At 52.2% G+C, this 17,896-nt stretch overlaps 9 protein-coding genes across 9 annotated transcripts; 5 read left to right on the top strand and 4 right to left on the bottom strand.

Moving 5' to 3' along the window:
- Nucleotides 1-198: 198 nt before the first annotated feature.
- On the top strand, nt 199-984 carry BDW47DRAFT_124486 (dihydrofolate reductase; the record flags this gene model as incomplete). The annotated part of the gene is made up of 1 exon (XM_024816264.1): nt 199-984. The coding sequence occupies one exon, from the start codon at nt 199-201 to the stop codon at nt 982-984; it is 786 nt and encodes a 261-aa protein (XP_024673506.1).
- Nucleotides 985-1,073: 89 nt separating this feature from the next.
- Nucleotides 1,074-4,609, bottom strand: BDW47DRAFT_103130 (chloride channel protein). Its single transcript, XM_024812006.1, has 3 exons — nt 1,987-4,609; nt 1,555-1,938; nt 1,074-1,502 (listed from the first exon to the last, which is right to left on the bottom strand). The coding sequence occupies exons 1-3, from the start codon at nt 4,183-4,185 to the stop codon at nt 1,347-1,349; spliced, it is 2,739 nt and encodes a 912-aa protein (XP_024673505.1). The 5' UTR covers nt 4,186-4,609; the 3' UTR covers nt 1,074-1,346.
- BDW47DRAFT_13191 (uncharacterized protein) lies at nt 4,328-4,836 on the bottom strand. The gene has a single exon (XM_024817421.1). It carries the CDS (start codon nt 4,734-4,736, stop codon nt 4,470-4,472), a length of 267 nt encoding a protein of 88 aa, XP_024673504.1. The 5' UTR covers nt 4,737-4,836; the 3' UTR covers nt 4,328-4,469.
- A 616-nt stretch (nt 4,837-5,452) lies between these two features.
- On the bottom strand, nt 5,453-6,643 carry BDW47DRAFT_130903 (non-canonical purine NTP pyrophosphatase; the record flags this gene model as incomplete). Its single annotated transcript, XM_024817199.1, has 6 exons — nt 6,238-6,643; nt 6,078-6,151; nt 5,841-5,985; nt 5,721-5,757; nt 5,583-5,644; nt 5,453-5,524 (listed from the first exon to the last, which is right to left on the bottom strand). The coding sequence occupies exons 1-6, from the start codon at nt 6,403-6,405 to the stop codon at nt 5,453-5,455; spliced, it is 558 nt and encodes a 185-aa protein (XP_024673503.1). The 5' UTR covers nt 6,406-6,643.
- A 57-nt stretch (nt 6,644-6,700) lies between these two features.
- Nucleotides 6,701-8,174, top strand: BDW47DRAFT_13179 (nitronate monooxygenase). The gene has a single exon (XM_024817395.1). It carries the CDS (start codon nt 6,878-6,880, stop codon nt 7,925-7,927), a length of 1,050 nt encoding a protein of 349 aa, XP_024673502.1. The 5' UTR covers nt 6,701-6,877; the 3' UTR covers nt 7,928-8,174.
- A 963-nt stretch (nt 8,175-9,137) lies between these two features.
- On the top strand, nt 9,138-10,196 carry BDW47DRAFT_103124 (GPI anchored serine-threonine rich family protein). Its single transcript, XM_024812005.1, has 5 exons — nt 9,138-9,388; nt 9,450-9,528; nt 9,591-9,716; nt 9,790-9,899; nt 9,954-10,196. Exons 1-5 carry the CDS (start codon nt 9,334-9,336, stop codon nt 10,055-10,057), a joined length of 474 nt encoding a protein of 157 aa, XP_024673501.1. The 5' UTR covers nt 9,138-9,333; the 3' UTR covers nt 10,058-10,196.
- Nucleotides 10,197-11,913: 1,717 nt separating this feature from the next.
- On the top strand, nt 11,914-12,958 carry BDW47DRAFT_124481 (SGNH/GDSL hydrolase family protein; the record flags this gene model as incomplete). The annotated part of the gene is made up of 5 exons (XM_024816263.1): nt 11,914-12,052; nt 12,106-12,145; nt 12,207-12,285; nt 12,342-12,732; nt 12,825-12,958. 5 exons carry the CDS (start codon nt 11,914-11,916, stop codon nt 12,956-12,958), a joined length of 783 nt encoding a protein of 260 aa, XP_024673500.1.
- An 877-nt stretch (nt 12,959-13,835) lies between these two features.
- On the top strand, nt 13,836-15,978 carry BDW47DRAFT_13167 (uncharacterized protein). Its single transcript, XM_024817368.1, has 2 exons — nt 13,836-14,197; nt 14,267-15,978. Exons 1-2 carry the CDS (start codon nt 13,996-13,998, stop codon nt 15,769-15,771), a joined length of 1,707 nt encoding a protein of 568 aa, XP_024673499.1. The 5' UTR covers nt 13,836-13,995; the 3' UTR covers nt 15,772-15,978.
- Nucleotide 15,979: 1 nt separating this feature from the next.
- On the bottom strand, nt 15,980-17,041 carry BDW47DRAFT_13159 (putative isochorismatase family hydrolase). The gene is made up of 4 exons (XM_024817345.1): nt 16,966-17,041; nt 16,896-16,911; nt 16,736-16,789; nt 15,980-16,669 (listed from the first exon to the last, which is right to left on the bottom strand). The coding sequence occupies exons 1-4, from the start codon at nt 16,994-16,996 to the stop codon at nt 16,153-16,155; spliced, it is 618 nt and encodes a 205-aa protein (XP_024673498.1). The 5' UTR covers nt 16,997-17,041; the 3' UTR covers nt 15,980-16,152.
- Between the last annotated feature and the right edge of the window lie 855 nt (nt 17,042-17,896).

The raw sequence follows: 17,896 nt of genomic DNA, 5'->3' as shown, positions 1-17,896 counted from the left end.
CTATCAATCAATCTATCAATCAACCGAACCTCATCGCGTCGCGTCCTCCACTCCTCGGCCAATTCTGACAACCAACCACAACCCCTCCACCAAACCTCAACCACCACCTACACCAAAATCTCAAAACCGAACCTCCATTAATCCAATTCGCCCAATACCAAAGAAGGGAAACCCGAAAAAAAGAAAAAAGCAACCAAAATGCCCCCCTCAACCGCCCAGAAACCTCTCACCCTAATAGTCGCAACGACACCCATCCCGCAAACGCACCCCAAACCCACCACCCGGCTCGGCATCGGGCTCAACGGCACGCTCCCCTGGCCGCGCATCAAAGCCGACATGAGTTTCTTCGCGCGCGTGACAACACGCACGTTCCAGCCGCGCGAGACGAACGCGATGATCATGGGTCGGAAGACGTACGATTCTGTGCCGGCGCATCTGAGACCGCTGGGGAAGAGGATGAGTGTTGTTGTTTCGAGGGATGCGTCGGGGGCTGTGGGGGAGAGGGTTAGGAGGGAACTAGAGGAGAAGAGGGGGAGGGAGGGTGCTAAGGCTGCTGCTGATGCTGCTAAGGCTGCTGATGCTGGGAAAGCTGCTACTGTAACTGGGGAAGGACAGGCTACGGATGCGGTTGTCTGTTCTGGGTTAGAGAATGCGTTGGAGATGTTGGAGAATGGTCCTGAGGTGGAGGGGAGACTGGGACAGGTGTTTGTTATTGGCGGGGCGGAGATCTATGGGTCGGCGTTGAGGTTGGAAGGGGGCAGGCCGCTGCGGATTGTGATGACTTATGTGGAGAAGAAGGAGGAGGGGGCTGTGTTTGAGTGTGATACGTTTTTTCCGGTGGATGAGGAGCTGGAGAGTGGTGATGGGTGGCGGAGGGTGAGTGCGGACGAGGTGTCTGGGTGGGTTGGGGAGGAGGTTACGGGGGAGTGGAGGGATGAAGGCGAGGTAAGGGTTCGGATGGTTGGGTATGAACGATTACAGTAGGTTTTGTCTTAGTTTGTCTTGCGATGTATCGCTTCTACTGAATTGAATGTTTATTGTGGATATGAATGAACCTAGTAACTACCTAGGTAGCCAGGTGGATATGTAGAAGGTTAAATAACAGTGGGTCTAAACAAGATAGCCCGGACTATCAACGCTATATGCATGGTTGCAAAATAAATACACATTCACGCTGTCCAAAAATCAAAGAAAAGATAAGGAACGCCTCGCTAATATATGGCATTCTGCAGTCGTCCAACTGCAGGTGTATATACCAGGGTTGGTCACCTCGATCCAATCCCAGAAGTATCGTTTCAAGTAAGATGTTTAATGTCGTGGTTCAAGCGAAATTCAGGCCATACAACTCACTCAAGCTGCTTGACGAATTTCACAAAAGCCTTCTTGTGCACGAGGCCTGCGTACTGTCCACCCTGGAGAACACACAGATATCGCAGGCCCAGCTTCGCAAAGCATTGGTAGACAAGGTCAATGGGCGAGTGGATGTCCAACGCAATAGGTGCCTAGAAGATGTTAGTGCTTTCGTTTCTAGTACGAGAAGAGCGTGGAACGTACTGGGTCGATGTAACGGCTGAAGTCCACCCGTTCGGCGCCTTCGTCGTCGCTGTCGGACACCACCGATGTCGTGTCTAGTGCCATCAAGCACAATGTATTGTCCTCGTCTTGGAGATTGTCCAGCGCATACTCCAGATCTGGGGCGGGGATCAGGCCGGCCAGAGCATTGTCACACAAGATGGGAAGACCGCTGTCAAGCTCCCCAGCCATGAGCAAATGCTGCAGTTTCGACCGCAGCTCCGAGGCACGCACGAACGGCGAGTTGGAAATGTCGATGATACGGCTCTTGCGCACCGGTCGAACGATGTCCCCCAACTCGGAGTCCGACACGATCTGGAGTTTGTTGTCCAAAAACGGGTAGGAATTCATATCGGTGAGGAAGTCCTGGTTGTTGTCAGTATACGAAGGAGAAGCTCCACCTAGGTCACTCACGTAAATGCTGCGCGGTTCTATGGCGTCAGCCGTCCACTTGGCGCAAAGGATGGCCAAAGAAAACGGAAGCACATGGTCAAGACTCCCGGTCAGTTCAAACAGGATGACCGCCAGGGTGACGGACAGTCGGGTCACACCACACATGGTGGCGCCGGCTGCAATCATCGCATAGATGCCCGGAGTCACGCAGGACTCCATGCCAGGAACAGCCGGACACGAGGATCCGAAAAGGAAAAAGTTGGGATACTTCACCACCAGATACTGTGCCACATGGCCCACGATCCGCCCCATCAGACCACCAACCACCATCGACGGGACATAGATACCCGCAGGGACCTTGATACCGAAGGTGATCACCGTTAAAAAGCTCTTGATGACGAATGCCACAAGAAGATAGCGAATTATCTCGCCGATCCCATCCGGGGAGGGGCAAAGGCCAGTCGGGGATGTCGATTCGTGTTCGCAGGGACTAGCCAGCTCGAACAGCAGCTCGGAGACCGGAAGCTTCGTGTAACGATTCCAAAAGCTCGCCAGTCCTGTGACTAGAGCAACAAGCAGAACCTCGAGCATGGGCCAACGACGGATGACTGAAATCCGACGGAAGGAACGCGCCCACAGGCTGGATGCTTTGATGAAGAGGGCGCCCAGCGCCCCTCCAAGGACGCCCAGGAAGATAAAGATGGCGATCTCAAAAATTTCCCAATCCCCAAGATACCGGACCTGGAAGAGAACAATCTTGCCGGTCCCGTAGGGGTTAAGAAACTTGAGGGATAGGGCGGCAGCGATACAACAGAAAAACGTCCGGAACAGCGTTTTAGGTGGGAAGTAGTAGCTCACTTCCTCGAGACTGAACAGAACACCGCCGATGGGGGCCCCGAAAGCCACTGCAACACCGCTGGCGGCGCTGGCGCTCAGCACCTCGCGCCGCTTGCCGTCGTTGCGATTGTATTTGGCGAACAGGCGGCAGCAGATGTTCCCCACACACGTGGCAATATGCACGTACGGACCTTCCTTGCCCAGGCTCAAGCCGGATGAGACGCTGAATATCAGGGCGACGGTCTTGATGACCAGGGTCTTGAAGCCCAGGTATCCGTGCAACACAAAGCCACTGTTGATGACCTTCACCTCAGCCACCCCACTGCCTGCGGCCGAATAGTAGACCATGTCCGGGCGTGTCGAGACCACGGGGTAAGCCGTCTGTGGGCTCGACTCGTTGGAGTCGGGCGAATCGACCGTCCCATAGCTCCGCTGCGCTCCTCGCGATCCCACCGCGCCGAGGTTTTCGTCTAAGGTCGCCAACGAAATGGACGACGGAACGACAGTCTTGGTGAGCAGAGTCAGAAAACAGGATATGGCCGACAGGCCACCCACCCAAAACACAAACATGCCAAAATCGACCCACTCGTTTTCCGTTCCAGAGGGGCTCAGGACGCGGGACCACGACCGCCATGCGGGGCAATCCAACCCGCCCATACAGCAGCTTTGGCGGCTATGGAACAACCGCGTTGAGCAAAATCCTTCTTTCAAATCGTACATGAAGTCCTCCGTCACATCCACGGTGTAGGCGATGGCCGCGGTAATACAGCCGATGAGAGCGACCAGAATCCAGCCCTGAGCCCCGTCAAACCACGACAAGAGCCGGCCGCGGAGATCCTTCCTGCTGCGCAGCTCCCGTAGGCGCGCTCCGTCCGCGATACTATCATGTACCCAGTCGGTGGAGGTAAACTGGTCATACCAGGTGCGATCGTCGAGAAACGACGCCGTCATGGCGTCTTTCATCGATGCAGCTAGGCTGTCGACGCGGTCCCCCTCCACGCTGCCGGAGCGACTGAGCCGTCGATTCGTCGAGTTCGCTCTACTGTGATGGCGTGATCGACGCACGCTCCCCGCCATTAAAGCGTGTCGGACAAGGGGGTCAGGCCCTGATATCCCGGATGTACTGGTATAGGACCGTCGTGGCATGCGTCGGGAGTTCTCTTGCGTCTTTCCTAACAAGCTGGTTGTCTCCCCAACCTCCAGCGGGGTACCCAACGACTGATAGGCGGTATGGGTCTCGGAGAGCAGACTGTGGCTGCGTCGGACAGCAGAGGGCGAGGGAGGTGCTGTTCGCGACGACGACGACCTGCGGCGATCATTATCGCTGGGGGGCGGATCTTGCCCCGGGATCGCGGAAAAGTAGGAAGAAATCGATCGAGGCATCTTTGAAGAGAATCGCAACGTCTGGAGAGTTGTTTTCGAACTCGAATTCAACGACCTGTCGCGGCGTCAGGCCCAGCCACGCACCGTACCTTCAGTTGTCAATCCAAGGACGACGTACCAACGGACATATCCTCGACCACGGACACTTCAAAGGGGAAAGCCAACGAAACCAAGAAGCTGGCTACCGCCAAGTCTGGTTGAAAGCCTGAGTGAGGTCAGATGGTTTCCACCACCGAATTGATTGCCGATTAAAAAAGCGGGTCAATGGGGGGAGGTCCGTCCCCTTAGCCCGACACACCGTGAGGGGGTGAAATCAAAACTGTGGTTATCGAGTGGAGAAGAGATAAACAAACGACCACCGATGAGGAAGAAGAGAAGAAGAGAAGAGAATAAGAATGGACATGGTCAGAGAAGTGAAGGAAAGACACGTCTAATAATAAACGAATGATATTCGGATGAAACACTGTCTGTAATATGAAGAGAGACGAACAAAGGGCGGGAGGAGCAGATGACTGCCCGCCTCGCCTGAGGCCACACGCCCGATTCGTCATTTGATTTCGGTCTCTGGTCAACTGCGGTCTGATCTCATTCTTGATCGCCTGTCTTGTTCCATACTCTCCAGTTTCAATCCACACCTCATCAGGATGGATGACTCTAATCCCTTTCCATCCGATCCAACTCCCCACCCCACAGGAGATATCGCATCGTCTGGTGTAACCAGGAATTCGCCTCCCCGCACATGCACCGTGCATTCAATGTGCATCCAATGATCTACTGTAGCTCGAATGCCAACGGTCGCATCCACGCCTGCCAAAACCCCAGGATTTACGTGGACATTGCCGATCATACACGCTCGGATGAACGCGCCCAGACGGCGATCCGTGGCGGATGCATGCCCCGTCTCCATTAGATGTCTAAGCCATTCAGCGTGATACGTCTATCCATGCGATTGTTCTACCCGTCTTGGTCAGATGGGCATCACATGGCATGCCACCATCTCTGGTACTATATAATGTGGCGACATACAGAAGAAGAGCGTGGGGAAGGCCATGATATACATTGTTGCATTAGACTTTCAATGAACTTAACCCAACTGGTACATAATGAGTATTGTGACTTTTACCTTGAACCCTGCAACCATGGTACCAGCCCGTGATGAGCCAGTACCACAGTGCTTCTATTTTTTTTATGGTCGTTATAATACCAAGTTTGATTCTATTCTTCGTATCTAGTCAACAATATATATCCTAGTAACAACCAAGTACCGTTAGTTTTTGGCCTTTTCCTGCAGCCACTCTTGTAGTTTGCACAACGCTTGATAACGATGGGACATTCCATTCTATCGTCCATAAGCTTCATGCCATGCTGAAAGTCAACGCAGGGATGGGCCAACTTACCTTTTTCTCCCGACTCATCTCAGCGAGCGTCTCCCCTCCAATTTCAAAGATAGGCTGCCATCCTAAACACAATATAACATCAGCCCACTTTCTATTGAATGAAACGAATAAAAAGAGAGAAAGGAGAAAGAAGATTACCAAACCCCGTCGGTCCACGCGGAGATACGATCCGACCCTGTATAATACACCAGTCAGTCACCAACAGTCCACCTACTACGACAGCAAACCGGCCACCAAATCAGAAAAGTCAGGCCGTACCTCAAGTCTCCCCTGGAACACAGCGGGCTCTTCTCCTGGCCCTTCCGCAAAAGCAAAAGTGCTTACAGCAGCGGCGGATCTATCCTCGAAGGGATCGATCAGTTTGATCAAGCCGTCGTTTCCAAGCGACTCGAAGAAGTGTTTTCTGCATCATATACATTTATTAGTATCGGTAGAGTTTAATCTTACCCCATCATGGGTTCAATCCTTGGTTTAGTGTTATTGCGAGATTCTCACATATACGGCCCAGGCAGACCATTCATCGCAGTGAACTCGAGAGCAGAGTCTTCGACTAGGACGGGGCCTTGGACCTGCCATCCATATACTTAGCAAATAGTCTTATCCGAACACTAGTAACACTGTAGGAGGACAATGGATAGGATAGACGAGCCCATACCATTTCAGCCGCTCGTCGACACTTGTCTCTCGCAATCTCTTCCAACGTGCCCTGGATCTCAGGAATGTCGAGAGCGGCATTTCGGACCTGGATGAGAGCGGAGTCGAGGATGCTGGTGACTTCGGCGAGTTTGTTGGCGTTGCCGGTGACGAAGAGAACGGAATGCATTGTAGGTAGTATAGAGTATCACAGGTGGATAAATGGTAAATTAGTGTGGGTTCTGTTGCTGCGTCGCTAATTCTATGTCGTGTCTACCACGAAGTGTAGGCAGTCTAAGATCTGCGTTTTGATCATTTCATGTGAATCATTGAGATTGGGCAAATCCATGCTGTCTAAGTCTAAAGCGGAATAGTTGGAACCACCAACATGAAATGACTCAATATAAAGGCCAAGAGGGTGATTTATTGGACTTGCGATTTATATTTGTCGAATGAATACGAACTTCATTCATAATAGTCCTTCAGTGATGCTGACATGTGAAGACGAGATGCAGTGATTTATAATTGACTCACCGTGGGTCCTCAGTTCTACCCGGTATTGCAACTCTACTATTTGACCACATACTCATGGAGTCTTTACGACCGACCGACCAACTACCACTACCTACCTACAAAAGATATCACATTATAGAAATTTAAAAATGGCCTCCCCAGCCACAACACTCCTCTCACGATACCCATGGGTATCCAGCCCATTCATTGTCAGCGCACCAATGCGCGTCATGTCCGGCCCGGCACTAGCCGTCTCCGTATCTCAAGCCGGCGGGCTAGGATTTCTCGGACCGCGAGTCAAAACCGAAGAAACATTAGCCGACCTAGAAGAAGCGACATCGCTGATCGCAAAAGCCGCACCGCAGCACGGCACATGGCCCACTAACGTCCTCCCCGTCGGAGTCGGCTTCCAGCTGTGGAGCGACGATTCGACGATCGCGGCGGCTGCCGTGGAAAAGTTCCGGCCCTGCGCGGCGTGGCTGTATGCGCCCCGGGACGGCCAGCGGGGCTTGGACGAGTGGTCGCGCTTGGTACGCCGTGCGTGTCCGGAGACCCAGGTGTGGGTGCAGGTGGGGACGCTGGCTGAGGTCAAGGAGCTTCTTCTGCGACGGGACGAGGAGAGGCCGGATGTGGTTGTTATTCAGGGTGCTGAGTCGGGAGGCCATGGGAGGGCGACGGACGGGATGGGGCTGATGTCGCTGCTGCCGGAGGTGGCGGATGTGATGGCGGGAAGCGGGATCCCGCTGTTGGCGGCGGGGGGCATTGCGGATGGACGGGGCGTGGCGGCTGCGATCTGTTTGGGGGCGTCGGGGGCGGCGATGGGGACGCGGTTCCTTGCTGCTCGTGAGGCGCGTATCAGTCGTGGGTATCAGGATGAGGTTGTCCGGGCGGCGGATGGGGCGGTCGCGACAAGGCGGACGCTGCTGTATAATCATCTTCGGGGGACGTTCGGGTGGCCGCAGGAGTATAGTCCTCGGACGATTATCAATCGGTCGTACGTGGAGCAACAGGAGGGAAAGCCATTTGAGGAGCTGCAGGTGCTTCACGATCAAGCTTCCAAGGCGGGTGATGCTGGCTGGGGGCCGCAGGGGAGACTGGCAACCTACGCGGGGGCGTCAGTCGGATTGATCCATGACGTTCAAGATGCTGCAACCATTGTTCATGATGCTCAGAGGGCTTGTCGGGGGCTTGTTCGGTAGTTGGGTGGCATGAGAGTCGTCCAGCAAACGGACACGATAGTAGTATCCGATCCAGGCTTGTTAACCATTTCGATGAGGATATCTGGGGATCATATAAACAGTTGTTTTCTTGTTTCTCCTTCTCTATATTGGCAACATGTCAGTCTTCCAAGGGCCTCTTCCTTCCGGTCACTGCATAAATGGCACACAAAGAGGGTGGAGACTGACGAGAGGGATCTACACGATATGCACCAAGTTTGAGTCCAGGTCTAGGTCGTAGAGAGTTGGGATTATCTCCTAGAGGATAAGTACGACCAGTCAAGATCCACGGAGCAGCATCGGGGTTACAGCTCCGAATCGACTATTTATTACTCGGACCGATTCGAGGTTACCTCATATGATGAAGAAACACAAGGCATGATGCATAATCTATTCCATACAGATCATCCAGATAGTCCGATTCAAGCTCTCCCAGCCGAGGTCCGGCCCACACATTGCCTGGATACGATGATGGCCACAGAACTTCACATGCTCCCTCTGGCTTATCAATCACTGGAAATTTTGTGAAGACTATCTACTCCGTAGTGTCTGCCTCTGGTGACTTTGGAAGACATGGTGTCCGATGGGCCCGAAGTGGGTCGGCAGAGATTTCATGAAATTGAACTCGCAAATGTTCATGATAAAGAGCTATCATGAACGGCTCCATATTACCCCAGTACTCTGGAGTCAATTCTGGAGCCCGCAACTCATCATGGGGATTTCTGGGGTTTTCCGGGGTACTCTCATAGCCTATTTCGGTGCAACTGATGTTCGGAGGTTGATACCTATGGGCCTTGCAGTCTCGGAGAGAGACCGATTCGAGTGGGAGTTCTATATTTCACAATCCAACGATTCTGCAGTCCCTCTACGATACTCCGTACCATTTATCCAGTTGACAGATTGGCGTATAAAATATACTCGGTATGAATGTTGGAAGCAACCTCAGGACAAGAAAATAAAAGGAGAATAGGAAGACTCGGCTAACAGGTGGAGCACCAACAAAGCGGAGTCGGGAAACCGAGAGTGGGACTCTGGGACCCATGCAGGCATTTATGAACGGTGCAAGACTTTTTCTGGCAAGGCTTGCGAGATGAGCCAGTCCGCTTTAACCCGATCCTGTCAATTCCCTTGTGATATTGCGTCGACTGGAATATCTTGACAGACCAATATGCCTGCCGATCTTCCTCTAAAGCTTGTCCACTCTGTTCTCGACGGAGAAGGGATCACCCTCAGTATAAATTTCACGTCCTTATGAAGGCCAGACCCCCAGTTGATCAGTTTAGTTTATCGGCTTAATTCTTTTTAATCTTTATATCTGTATCGTGTTTCCCACGGGGCCCCGGACGCCCACTTAATATCAACCTACCTAATTCATATCTATATTCATAATGTATTTCAAGACTCCCTTTGCTTTAACGGCGTTATGCGCTGCCATCACGTCCGGTCTGTACTCTACATCCTCATCCTGGTTTAATATAAAGATATGCAATCTAACGCGCAACAGCAATCACCATTGACGAACCCCACGGCGGCTCCGAGCTAGACTTCAGCCAAAATACCACCATCAAATGGACCACAGAATCGTACGACACAACACTTATCCCCTAGCCCACCAGGAATCCAACGTTAAAACTGACTCCAACAGCTCTGACCCTACCTCCTTCGATATCAACCTCATCAACGAGGACGCCCGCGTCTTCGTAACAATCGCCCACGGCGTTGACCCGAAAAAGGGCGAATTCACATTCCACGACGTCAACACCACCGCGACGTACGTACCTTTCATCCTACCAAGCTTCACTGCAGACTTTCCACGTATTCTAATTATTATACTACTCCTACAGCGATGGCTATTCCTTCCGATTCATCTCCTTCGACGAGCACGGACGGACACTAGCCGACTCGGAGTCGTTCAGCGTCGTCCCCAATAACGATGGTTCGCACTTGACGAGTAGTGAGTGTTTCCCCATGTATTCACCCGGTGGTGTATGACTGACGACCTTCGCAGAGGACGAGTCCTCCTCTTCCGGTACGAGAGTCGGGTTGGAGGCTCCCGCCGTTTTGTTGGCCGGGGGTCTCGCCGTGGCCCAGCTGTTGGCTTGGGCGCTGTAGATCACTAGATTCTTGTGATGAAACTTGCGTCGTATTGGATGTGATGTGTATGGCGATGCAAACGCTGGATACGTGTTATGTGTCTTGTTTCTTATGTCTGCTGGGTCAGAGCAGTTGCGTACTAGTATATAGAATGACGATAGACTGGGTAATACAGGCTAATCTTTTAACTGTTGCACCGACCTTATCAGCGATTCAGGATTGGAATGCTTCTCGCAAGGAGATATCGTATTTCTTTTTGTCTTTCACTGTATGCTCAATAAACGCAAATTTATTGAAGGTCTAGCAAGGCATGGTAATCCGCCAAAAAGCTGGGTCGTCATGGGGAGTAGATAATCTTGGTTGAATGTAGTCATAGAATGTTTTGAACAACGCTGTGGGACTCGCGAGAGCTAGAGAGCACCAGAACGTGCCCCTCTCCAGTCCCTGTTTCAAGACAGGGTAGAGAGGGAAAGGCAAGTCGAGAGATTGTTCTTCCTCTGCGAGAGCGTTCATGAATTCTCCGTGAAGAGTCTCGTAGTCGTCAACGCTGATCAGATCAATGGCTTCGTTTGTTAACCAGTGCGGAGGATGGATCATCTCCACCGGCTGAGAGCAGGCCCACTCAAGGTCTATCAGACACTTGATGTTCCAGTTATGGTCAACAAAAATATTAAACTGGTTGAGATCAGTAAAGTTGAGAAACAAATGATCCTCTGCAATGATCTCGACGAAAGAAGCAAGACCAGACACTTCTCATCACCATTGCCTGCTAGAACCCATCTTCGAGGCTGTTGATTGCATTTGGCTGATGGCGAAGACGACCCATGCAAATGTCCCAACTTCGCAACGGACCTTCTCGTCCGCATTCGCTGGGCAAGAGCTCTCGCCGATCCTGTAGGGCAGTGGAAACCGAATCATCACCTGTTTCTCAGTATGTGTCCTTGGACCGTCAATATCGACCCGGATGCACACGTTGAAACTTCCGTAGATCCAGTCCACGTCGAGAACATGGCATGCCTCTAGAGAAGTAAGGCCAATATGATGAGCAACAATATTCTTGACCATCCCTTGGCTTCTGTACAAACGGGTGAAAATTTGGGCCGTTCGCTCTCTATAGAGCAACTCATGGAGGATATTAGCATCTTGTTCTTTCGCAGCGGAGTATGTAATCTCGCCGCGAATTAAACAGCGGGGTTTCAGCGCGACATGTGAGTTAGGATCCCGCTCTTGAGATATTGCTCATATGGCATTAAAATCGAAATTCAATTTTTGGTGACTTTTGGGTTATTGAAACGAGCCATGTGGTCAAATTTCAGTTTATGATTGATCTGGCAGGCCAAGGGAAATAGGCGCTAATCTAGGTAACGTGTATTTAACATCATCAGTTCCAACTGTCAAAATGTACATCAAAGAGATGCATCACGTTAAACAGAGCTTTGTGCTTGTCTTGGGAAGAAATGTAGGGGACAAAATTCAATGCCGGTTCGGCCAGCTCGATCGGGCCGAACGTTCTATATATATAGTAGAACATTGTTTGAATGTTGCAACCAGCACAAGACAGAAGTTTGATAAATTATGGCTAGGGCAACATACCATTGTCGAGATTGTGATTTATTTATAATCCAGCGTTGTTTACTGTTAGGGCCCAATATAAACCAATACAATTAGCTGAGATTCTTCCATTCTGGACGCGGATCGGCCGCCGTAGACAACCGATCCCGATGATCCGATTTCTCTCCCCGCAGCCCCTCCATCATGTCTATCTTCCTCGATCCTTGAAACACTATCCATTACTAGATCTTTTGTTTTCTTCGTCCTCATTATTGTTCGAATCACCACCTGCAAATCATACCCCATACATCATCGACCCGAATATGCCGCATGGCGCCCCGCAATCGGCCGCCGAGGCCTTGTACCAACCGTACGACCAGTTCATCCTCTTTGGGGATTCGATCACCCAAATGTCTAGTAATCAAGAGCTTGGATTTGGTCTTCAGCCGGCGCTGCAAAATGGTCAGTTTAATCCCCTAAGCTTGTCGTGACGCACAACGCTGACTGCTCGGTAGCTTACAGTCGAAAACTGGATATAATCAACCGCGGGTTTGGGTATGTTTGATTAGATGTATGATCAGAACGCGCCAGTTCCCAATTGACCGCACCACTGTAGAGGCTACACCACTGCCCATGCTATCAAGGTGTTCCCCAAATTCTTCCCGACGCCGGAGAGAGAAGATGTTCGATTAATGGTATATCCTTGAATGATCAAACAATGCGAACGAGACTTTAATCCATTGTCTTCTAGACTATTTGGTTTGGAGCCAACGATTCATGTCATCCTGGAAACAGCCAGCACGTCCCGCTGGACGTCTTCAAAGAGAATCTGAGACAAATTATTCAACACCCCGCGACCCTGGCTCAGCAACCTAAATTGATCATCTGCACTCCGACCCCAATCAATGAGCATCAGCTGGAGATCTTCGACTCCGAGAAAGGGAATGAGTTTCCCAGCCGAACCAATAGCTTTACGAGACAGTACGCCGAGGCAGCTCACGAAGTCGCCACGTCGTTTAAGATCCCCGTTGCGGATCTTTGGACGGCGTTCATGACCGCTGCCGGATGGAAAGAGGGCGAGCCTCTGATAGGATCAAGAGACCTTCCGAACAATGACAAGCTCAGCAGCCTGTTCACAGATGGTTTGTTCTCCCTTTGGCCCCTTGCTCGACCTTACCCACGTTTCTACAAGTCAAATATCTCTGGGACTAAGTAGACACTGACAACACCACAGGGTTACATCTGACCCCGGATGGATATCGCATTACATATGATGTTATCATGGGAACGATCCGACGCAATTGGCCTGACGAGGACCCTGAGCGTCTTCCCTTTGTCTTCCCTGGCTGGATGGAGGCGCCTAAATAGAGGCTTGATCTGGCTTAGTTCCCGGAGAAACCGAGAATTCCACTTGGTTTATATTGATTAATTGAAATGACAAACACAACAAAGCCAATAGTAAGAATTGCACAATGAAGAATGGCCCCCAGTGGTGCGTTGGTGTAGAGTAGAAACGGAATCGCATCTGCATGGATGAGTGAAAGCGGTCTAGATCGCTCGGCCGGCCAGCCCGGCGCCAACCCAAATGGATGGCCCCAGTTGGGATCCCCTCATTTCGTCCTGTCCAACTGCAAGAAAATCTTGTCCTTTCCTCCCATCACTATTTTGAATCGAACCTCCCCTCTATTAACTGCTACCTATCATACACCAATCACTCCCTTGACCCGTATTTACGCCATTTCCCCCGCTTTGGTCCCGTGAAGGCAAAGTTTCCTATTCTCCGCTGTCGAAAATCTCCGATCCGACACCTCTCCAACTGTCTCACGCCAGGCTTTTTCAGTCTGTAATTCGAAAAATTTACATTCATCAGTGAACCTCGACCTTTCATCAGTCAGAGCTTCTTCTAAACCTCAAAAAAGAAGTAGTCATTTTGCCAGACTGCTACATTTGCTGAAACCATCGACCTCCGGTCTTTGTTCCGCCAAATCGACTACTACGCTACTTGCTTCAATCCATCCCTTCCGCCCCCCAGCTACATCCTCCTTTGTCGACTCAATATCCCGGTCAACCCCGTGCCGTATCATCCCTTCTGGGCGTATATGTTTACAAAAAATATACCGGATATCTGCCTTTAGAGAATCGGGTGGACGGCCGGCCGTACGGCCGTCTCACAGAGCACGGGAGGAGGAGCTTCAGGACACAGTGGGCGACGGGTTGGCCATCAGGAAGTGAACAAGACGGTGGGAAGAAAGCAGGTGTCTCTCACTTGAGATTAGGACTGTGTCTCTGTGTGTATTCGTGGCTAGGTATCCCGGTAGCAAGGCAGGTTTTCCCTCTTGTTTGAACATTCATTTGTTTCGCCATCCGGTCAAGCTTGTGTGTCACTTCCTCCCGTTTGGTCGGATATGGACGCCCACTATCCTTTTGCCTCACGCGACGATATTTGGCGCGTCTTTGACGAGCTTAAGGAGCTTCACGCCACACAATTTGAACAGGCGGAGCGCATTGCACGGTTGGAGCGGCGGAGGGACGAAGATGCGAGGATGAAGAGTGTCTGGGGCCCTCTATCACCCTTTCCGACTTCGGTCGCGGGAACAATACCTACAGGTGCGTCTGCTGTCTTTTGGAGGTTGGTTGCTCCATGACATTGTTACTGATCTGTCGGTGTTTCTGCAGAACCCGCTTTTCATTCACCCGCCGATGCCTTCAAAGGATTCGACCAGGGACAACATCACGGTGGTGCGGTGAGTACCGTGGGCTTGGAAACGGAATACGAGCCGAGGCGGGGGGCATCCAGGGCCAACAGCGTTCGTTTCGATGAGAGTGCCATTCACGGATATTACGGGCAGGCCAGTCGGTCGAGCAGTGAGCTTCCGATAAGGACCGGCAGCGGCCTGGGAGGTCACCCCCTGACGGAACCCTCGTTGTCCCATCGCTCAGATGGGCGTCATAGCTCATCGGGACATTCCCATCACTCTGCTCGCACCAACAGCCTTGGGATGGAGACGACTAGCAGATTGCTTAGTTCCTCGGTCGGCGGGTCACCTCTCATCCCACCGCCTGGGCTCTTCCTCTTGGGGCCGGTTCCATGCATCATCCGGTGTTGGCTGACGGCGAACTTTTCCAACGAATCACTTCTATATGCGGCTGCATGTTCGGGGGCCTATACGTCGACTCTTGGATACCCACTGATTCGAAAGCTTGGCTTGGAGGAGCTGATCATTCAGGAGGAAGAGACGCATTTCATCAAGCTCCCGGTCTATCTGCCGGAAGCCAGTCTTCACCAGGCGTCGTCCCGTCCCAGCAGTCCGGCACCACAGCTTCCCACCCTGACCATCCGATTCCTGGTTCAGGATGTCACCCCCAACGATCCGTCCATCCAGATCATCATCGGCAGTGACGTCCTCCGCTCCCACAACGCGGACATCTTGTTCTCCCAAGACAAGATCATCATGGTGGACGACGAGAGGAATAAGGTATCTATCCCTCTGGTCCGGCCAGAGGATGATGCAGTGTTCCGATCTCTTGGCACCTCGTCCTGCTCGTCGCGCGCTGGACGAACGGCGCAGGCACTCCCGGCTACGGATCACCCTTCTGTTAACGGTCATTCAGCCGCCGGTGTCATTGGACAGCCCCCTAGTCGACAGTCGCGGTCTACCTCCGCCTCAGGTCGCGTCTCTTTCGAGGAGCGCGAAGACGGTGAGCAGGCGCATTCGCTGGAAACGCCACACCCGCCAAGGAGTGAGCCTTCTCAAGAGCAGCAGCAGCAGCAGACACAGCAACAACAGCAACAACCTCAAGCAGCCAAGCCGGCCGAGATGCCGCTCAGCAGTCCAGCCAAGGCGGAGCCAGCAGGAGTCTGGGGCTCGTGGAAACGTGATTCTAGAGCGGATCCCGCGTCCTCCGCTTCCGGTCGCCCCTCGCGGGGCCGCGCCATGAAAGTGCTGCGGCCATCCAAGACCTCCTCTCGCACCTCGCAGTCGGCAGCCAGCACTCCCACCGGCTCCGGCCCAGAACCGGTAGGACTCTCCACAGCTTCGCAGCCAGCGTCCTCACGGGCGTCCCCGGAAGAAGGTCGCACGGGGAAGCAGTGGTCGTCTAATCCCATTGGCGGGGCCTCCGCGTTCGGGTGGCTCAATTCGACGCAGCCTTCCGGCCGGGCTGTGACGAACCCTAAGTGAAATATATTAGGGACTGTAGTTACGGTGGGCCTCGATCTCTCCCATCTGTAATGGAGCGCTTTCTGTTTTGTAGTAGGATTGCTGTCCTTGTTTTGTATGCAGCTTAGATGAAGAGAGCCGTTTTCGCAAGAGATACTCTGTCGTAGTGGGTGGGCTGCTTGATATCTATAATTGTGCGATGGTAGTGCATTATTTACAGGGTCGGGTTGGCAGTTTCTCCACAGTGACATGAAACACCACACCAGCACCTAGGTATACGACATCACGGTAATATGAACGAGGGAGCACGGAAAATACATAATATCATCTAGATACCCAGCCGAACATTCCATGCTATACCCCGCATAAGCAGTAGAATGACCGTAACTGAAGCAGCAGAACTCAAATCTTCGCAAAAACCTCCAACGCCCCACTAGTCTCCTCCTTCGTCTCCTTCACGAGCCCACTAACAGTCTTAAACTGCGGATGACCCGCATCTCCCAGAATCTCAAACAAAATACTCTCACTAGTCGTCACGATAGCGCCCGCGTCCCGCAGACGCGCAAACGCAACCACCCTCTCCTCGGCATTACAGCTGCTCACGCCGTCCGCAAGGACATACACCCTGTGTCCGCGCGCGAGCAGATCCAGCGTCGTCTGCGTGACGCAGATGTGCGACTCGATGCCGACGATGATGGCGTCGAGGACGGTTTGCGGGGCCTTGGGGAGGAGGGCGTCGATCTCGGGCGTGATCATTGAGAAGAGTGTCTTGTCGACGTTGGCTTTGACATTGGGGGCTGAGAGGTGCGGTTGGAGTTCGGAGACAGTGTCGCCTAGCCGGGCGCGGTTCTGGGTGGTGATGTAGGTGGGGAGGGAGAGGGCGTTGGACGCGCGGAGGAGTTTGGTTGTTGTTGCGATTCTGGGGAGGTTTTGTGGTGTTAGTTTTCTTGGTTGTCTGTGTGGCGGGGCTATAAGGGAGGTGTACAGTTTGGGGTATTCGTAGATAGCTGGGCGAAATTTCTCTTGGATATCGCAGATGCTGCAAAGTGAATGGGTCTGTCAGTCTTTCTTTCCTTCTATGTTCGATTTGCTGGGGGTGAAGATGCTGTGCAGGGATTGGCGGTTTTGAATGATTCAAGACGTACAATACTGCAGGGTTGCCTGGAGGCGGTATTAGCATTTATCAGTGGATAGTCAAGATCGGAGAGAACGTACGGATGCGGGAGGCTTTTGCAACTGACGCCATTGTGAATAGAACTCGTATGGTTATTGAAAAGGCAGAATGATGCTGAGATGGAAGAAGTCACATCGAATTGCGGAGGATGCCGGGCGGGGAAGAAGAGCGTGCGGGGAAGTGTTTGCCTGGAAATACAGGCGCAGAATAAGGCAACGACTATCGGCGACTGCCTGAGGCCCGACATGGCACGTGTCTCGGAACGGTCATGTCCGAAACGCCCGGAAATCCGGCATCGTGCTGAGTCAGCCTGGAATTCCGATTTTTTTTTTCTCGGCGGGTCTTGGCGGTGAGACCGTTTGGCTTGATCCCTTTTTTGTTGTGCTTTCTTTCTTTCCCTCTCGATTTTCTCTTTCTCTCTCTTCTCTCTCATCTACTCTTCTTTCCACACCCATCGTTTCCTCACGGATCCCATCGGTATTTGACTCGCTTTCACTCTCGGATTCCTGCCGTTAAGCTGTTGTACGGCTTTTGGGCTTTAGTTTTTTCGGTTTGAACGATTTAAACCCGCTCTGGTTAGTATTGAATGGGTCCCTTTGGCACTGTCCAGCTGCTGGTCACACCATCGTATCGTCGACGAACTCGCATACTGACCACATGTCTCACTTAACAGAAGAACCACAAGTTTGGTTTCTCACTTTTACCTCGCCAGAGAAAGCCATTAGAGCAGAGTCGATCGAGAACTTGTCTATGTATTCGTCCTGCTTCAGATATTTCGAACATCACCTGCCGCTCAAGCTGCAAACGTTTCGCATCGCGCCGAAACCTTGCAGTATACACCCCAAGTCTTGTGGCTGAAACCCTGCTGTTGCCATATCCGCCGTGTTAATCGCTCCATCGAGACGATTCAAACCGCCACCATTTCGCCGAACATAGAAACTCGTCACGCATGTCTTGTTCTTTCAAGACATT

Source organism: Aspergillus candidus, assembly GCF_002847045.1.
Source record: "Aspergillus candidus strain CBS 102.13 unplaced genomic scaffold BDW47scaffold_13, whole genome shotgun sequence".
NCBI classification, from domain to species: domain Eukaryota; kingdom Fungi; phylum Ascomycota; class Eurotiomycetes; order Eurotiales; family Aspergillaceae; genus Aspergillus; species Aspergillus candidus.
The sequence above is the reverse complement of the archived record's forward strand: the minus strand, read 5'-3'. Positions and strand labels throughout refer to the sequence as shown.

Excerpts from the sequence above, each read along its gene's own strand:
- BDW47DRAFT_103130 (XM_024812006.1), bottom strand. The coding sequence starts at position 4,185 with ATGCCTCGATCGATTTCTTCCTACTTTTCCGCGATCCCGGGGCAAGAT. Across the intron at positions 1,939-1,986 it reads TAGAACCGCGCAGCATTTAC|GACTTCCTCACCGATATGAA; the intron begins GTGAGTGACCTA and ends GACAACAACCAG. Across the intron at positions 1,503-1,554 it reads TCAGCCGTTACATCGACCCA|GCACCTATTGCGTTGGACAT; the intron begins GTACGTTCCACG and ends AACATCTTCTAG.
- BDW47DRAFT_13191 (XM_024817421.1), bottom strand. The coding sequence starts at position 4,736 with ATGACGAATCGGGCGTGTGGCCTCAGGCGAGGCGGGCAGTCATCTGCT.
- BDW47DRAFT_13179 (XM_024817395.1), top strand. The coding sequence starts at position 6,878 with ATGGCCTCCCCAGCCACAACACTCCTCTCACGATACCCATGGGTATCC.
- BDW47DRAFT_103124 (XM_024812005.1), top strand. The coding sequence starts at position 9,334 with ATGTATTTCAAGACTCCCTTTGCTTTAACGGCGTTATGCGCTGCCATC. Across the intron at positions 9,529-9,590 it reads ATCAAATGGACCACAGAATC|CTCTGACCCTACCTCCTTCG; the intron begins GTACGACACAAC and ends TGACTCCAACAG. Across the intron at positions 9,900-9,953 it reads TGGTTCGCACTTGACGAGTA|AGGACGAGTCCTCCTCTTCC; the intron begins GTGAGTGTTTCC and ends CGACCTTCGCAG.
- BDW47DRAFT_13167 (XM_024817368.1), top strand. The coding sequence starts at position 13,996 with ATGGACGCCCACTATCCTTTTGCCTCACGCGACGATATTTGGCGCGTC. Across the intron at positions 14,198-14,266 it reads CGCGGGAACAATACCTACAG|AACCCGCTTTTCATTCACCC; the intron begins GTGCGTCTGCTG and ends GTGTTTCTGCAG.
- BDW47DRAFT_13159 (XM_024817345.1), bottom strand. The coding sequence starts at position 16,996 with ATGGCGTCAGTTGCAAAAGCCTCCCGCATCC. Across the intron at positions 16,670-16,735 it reads ATCTACGAATACCCCAAACT|AATCGCAACAACAACCAAAC; the intron begins GTACACCTCCCT and ends AAACCTCCCCAG.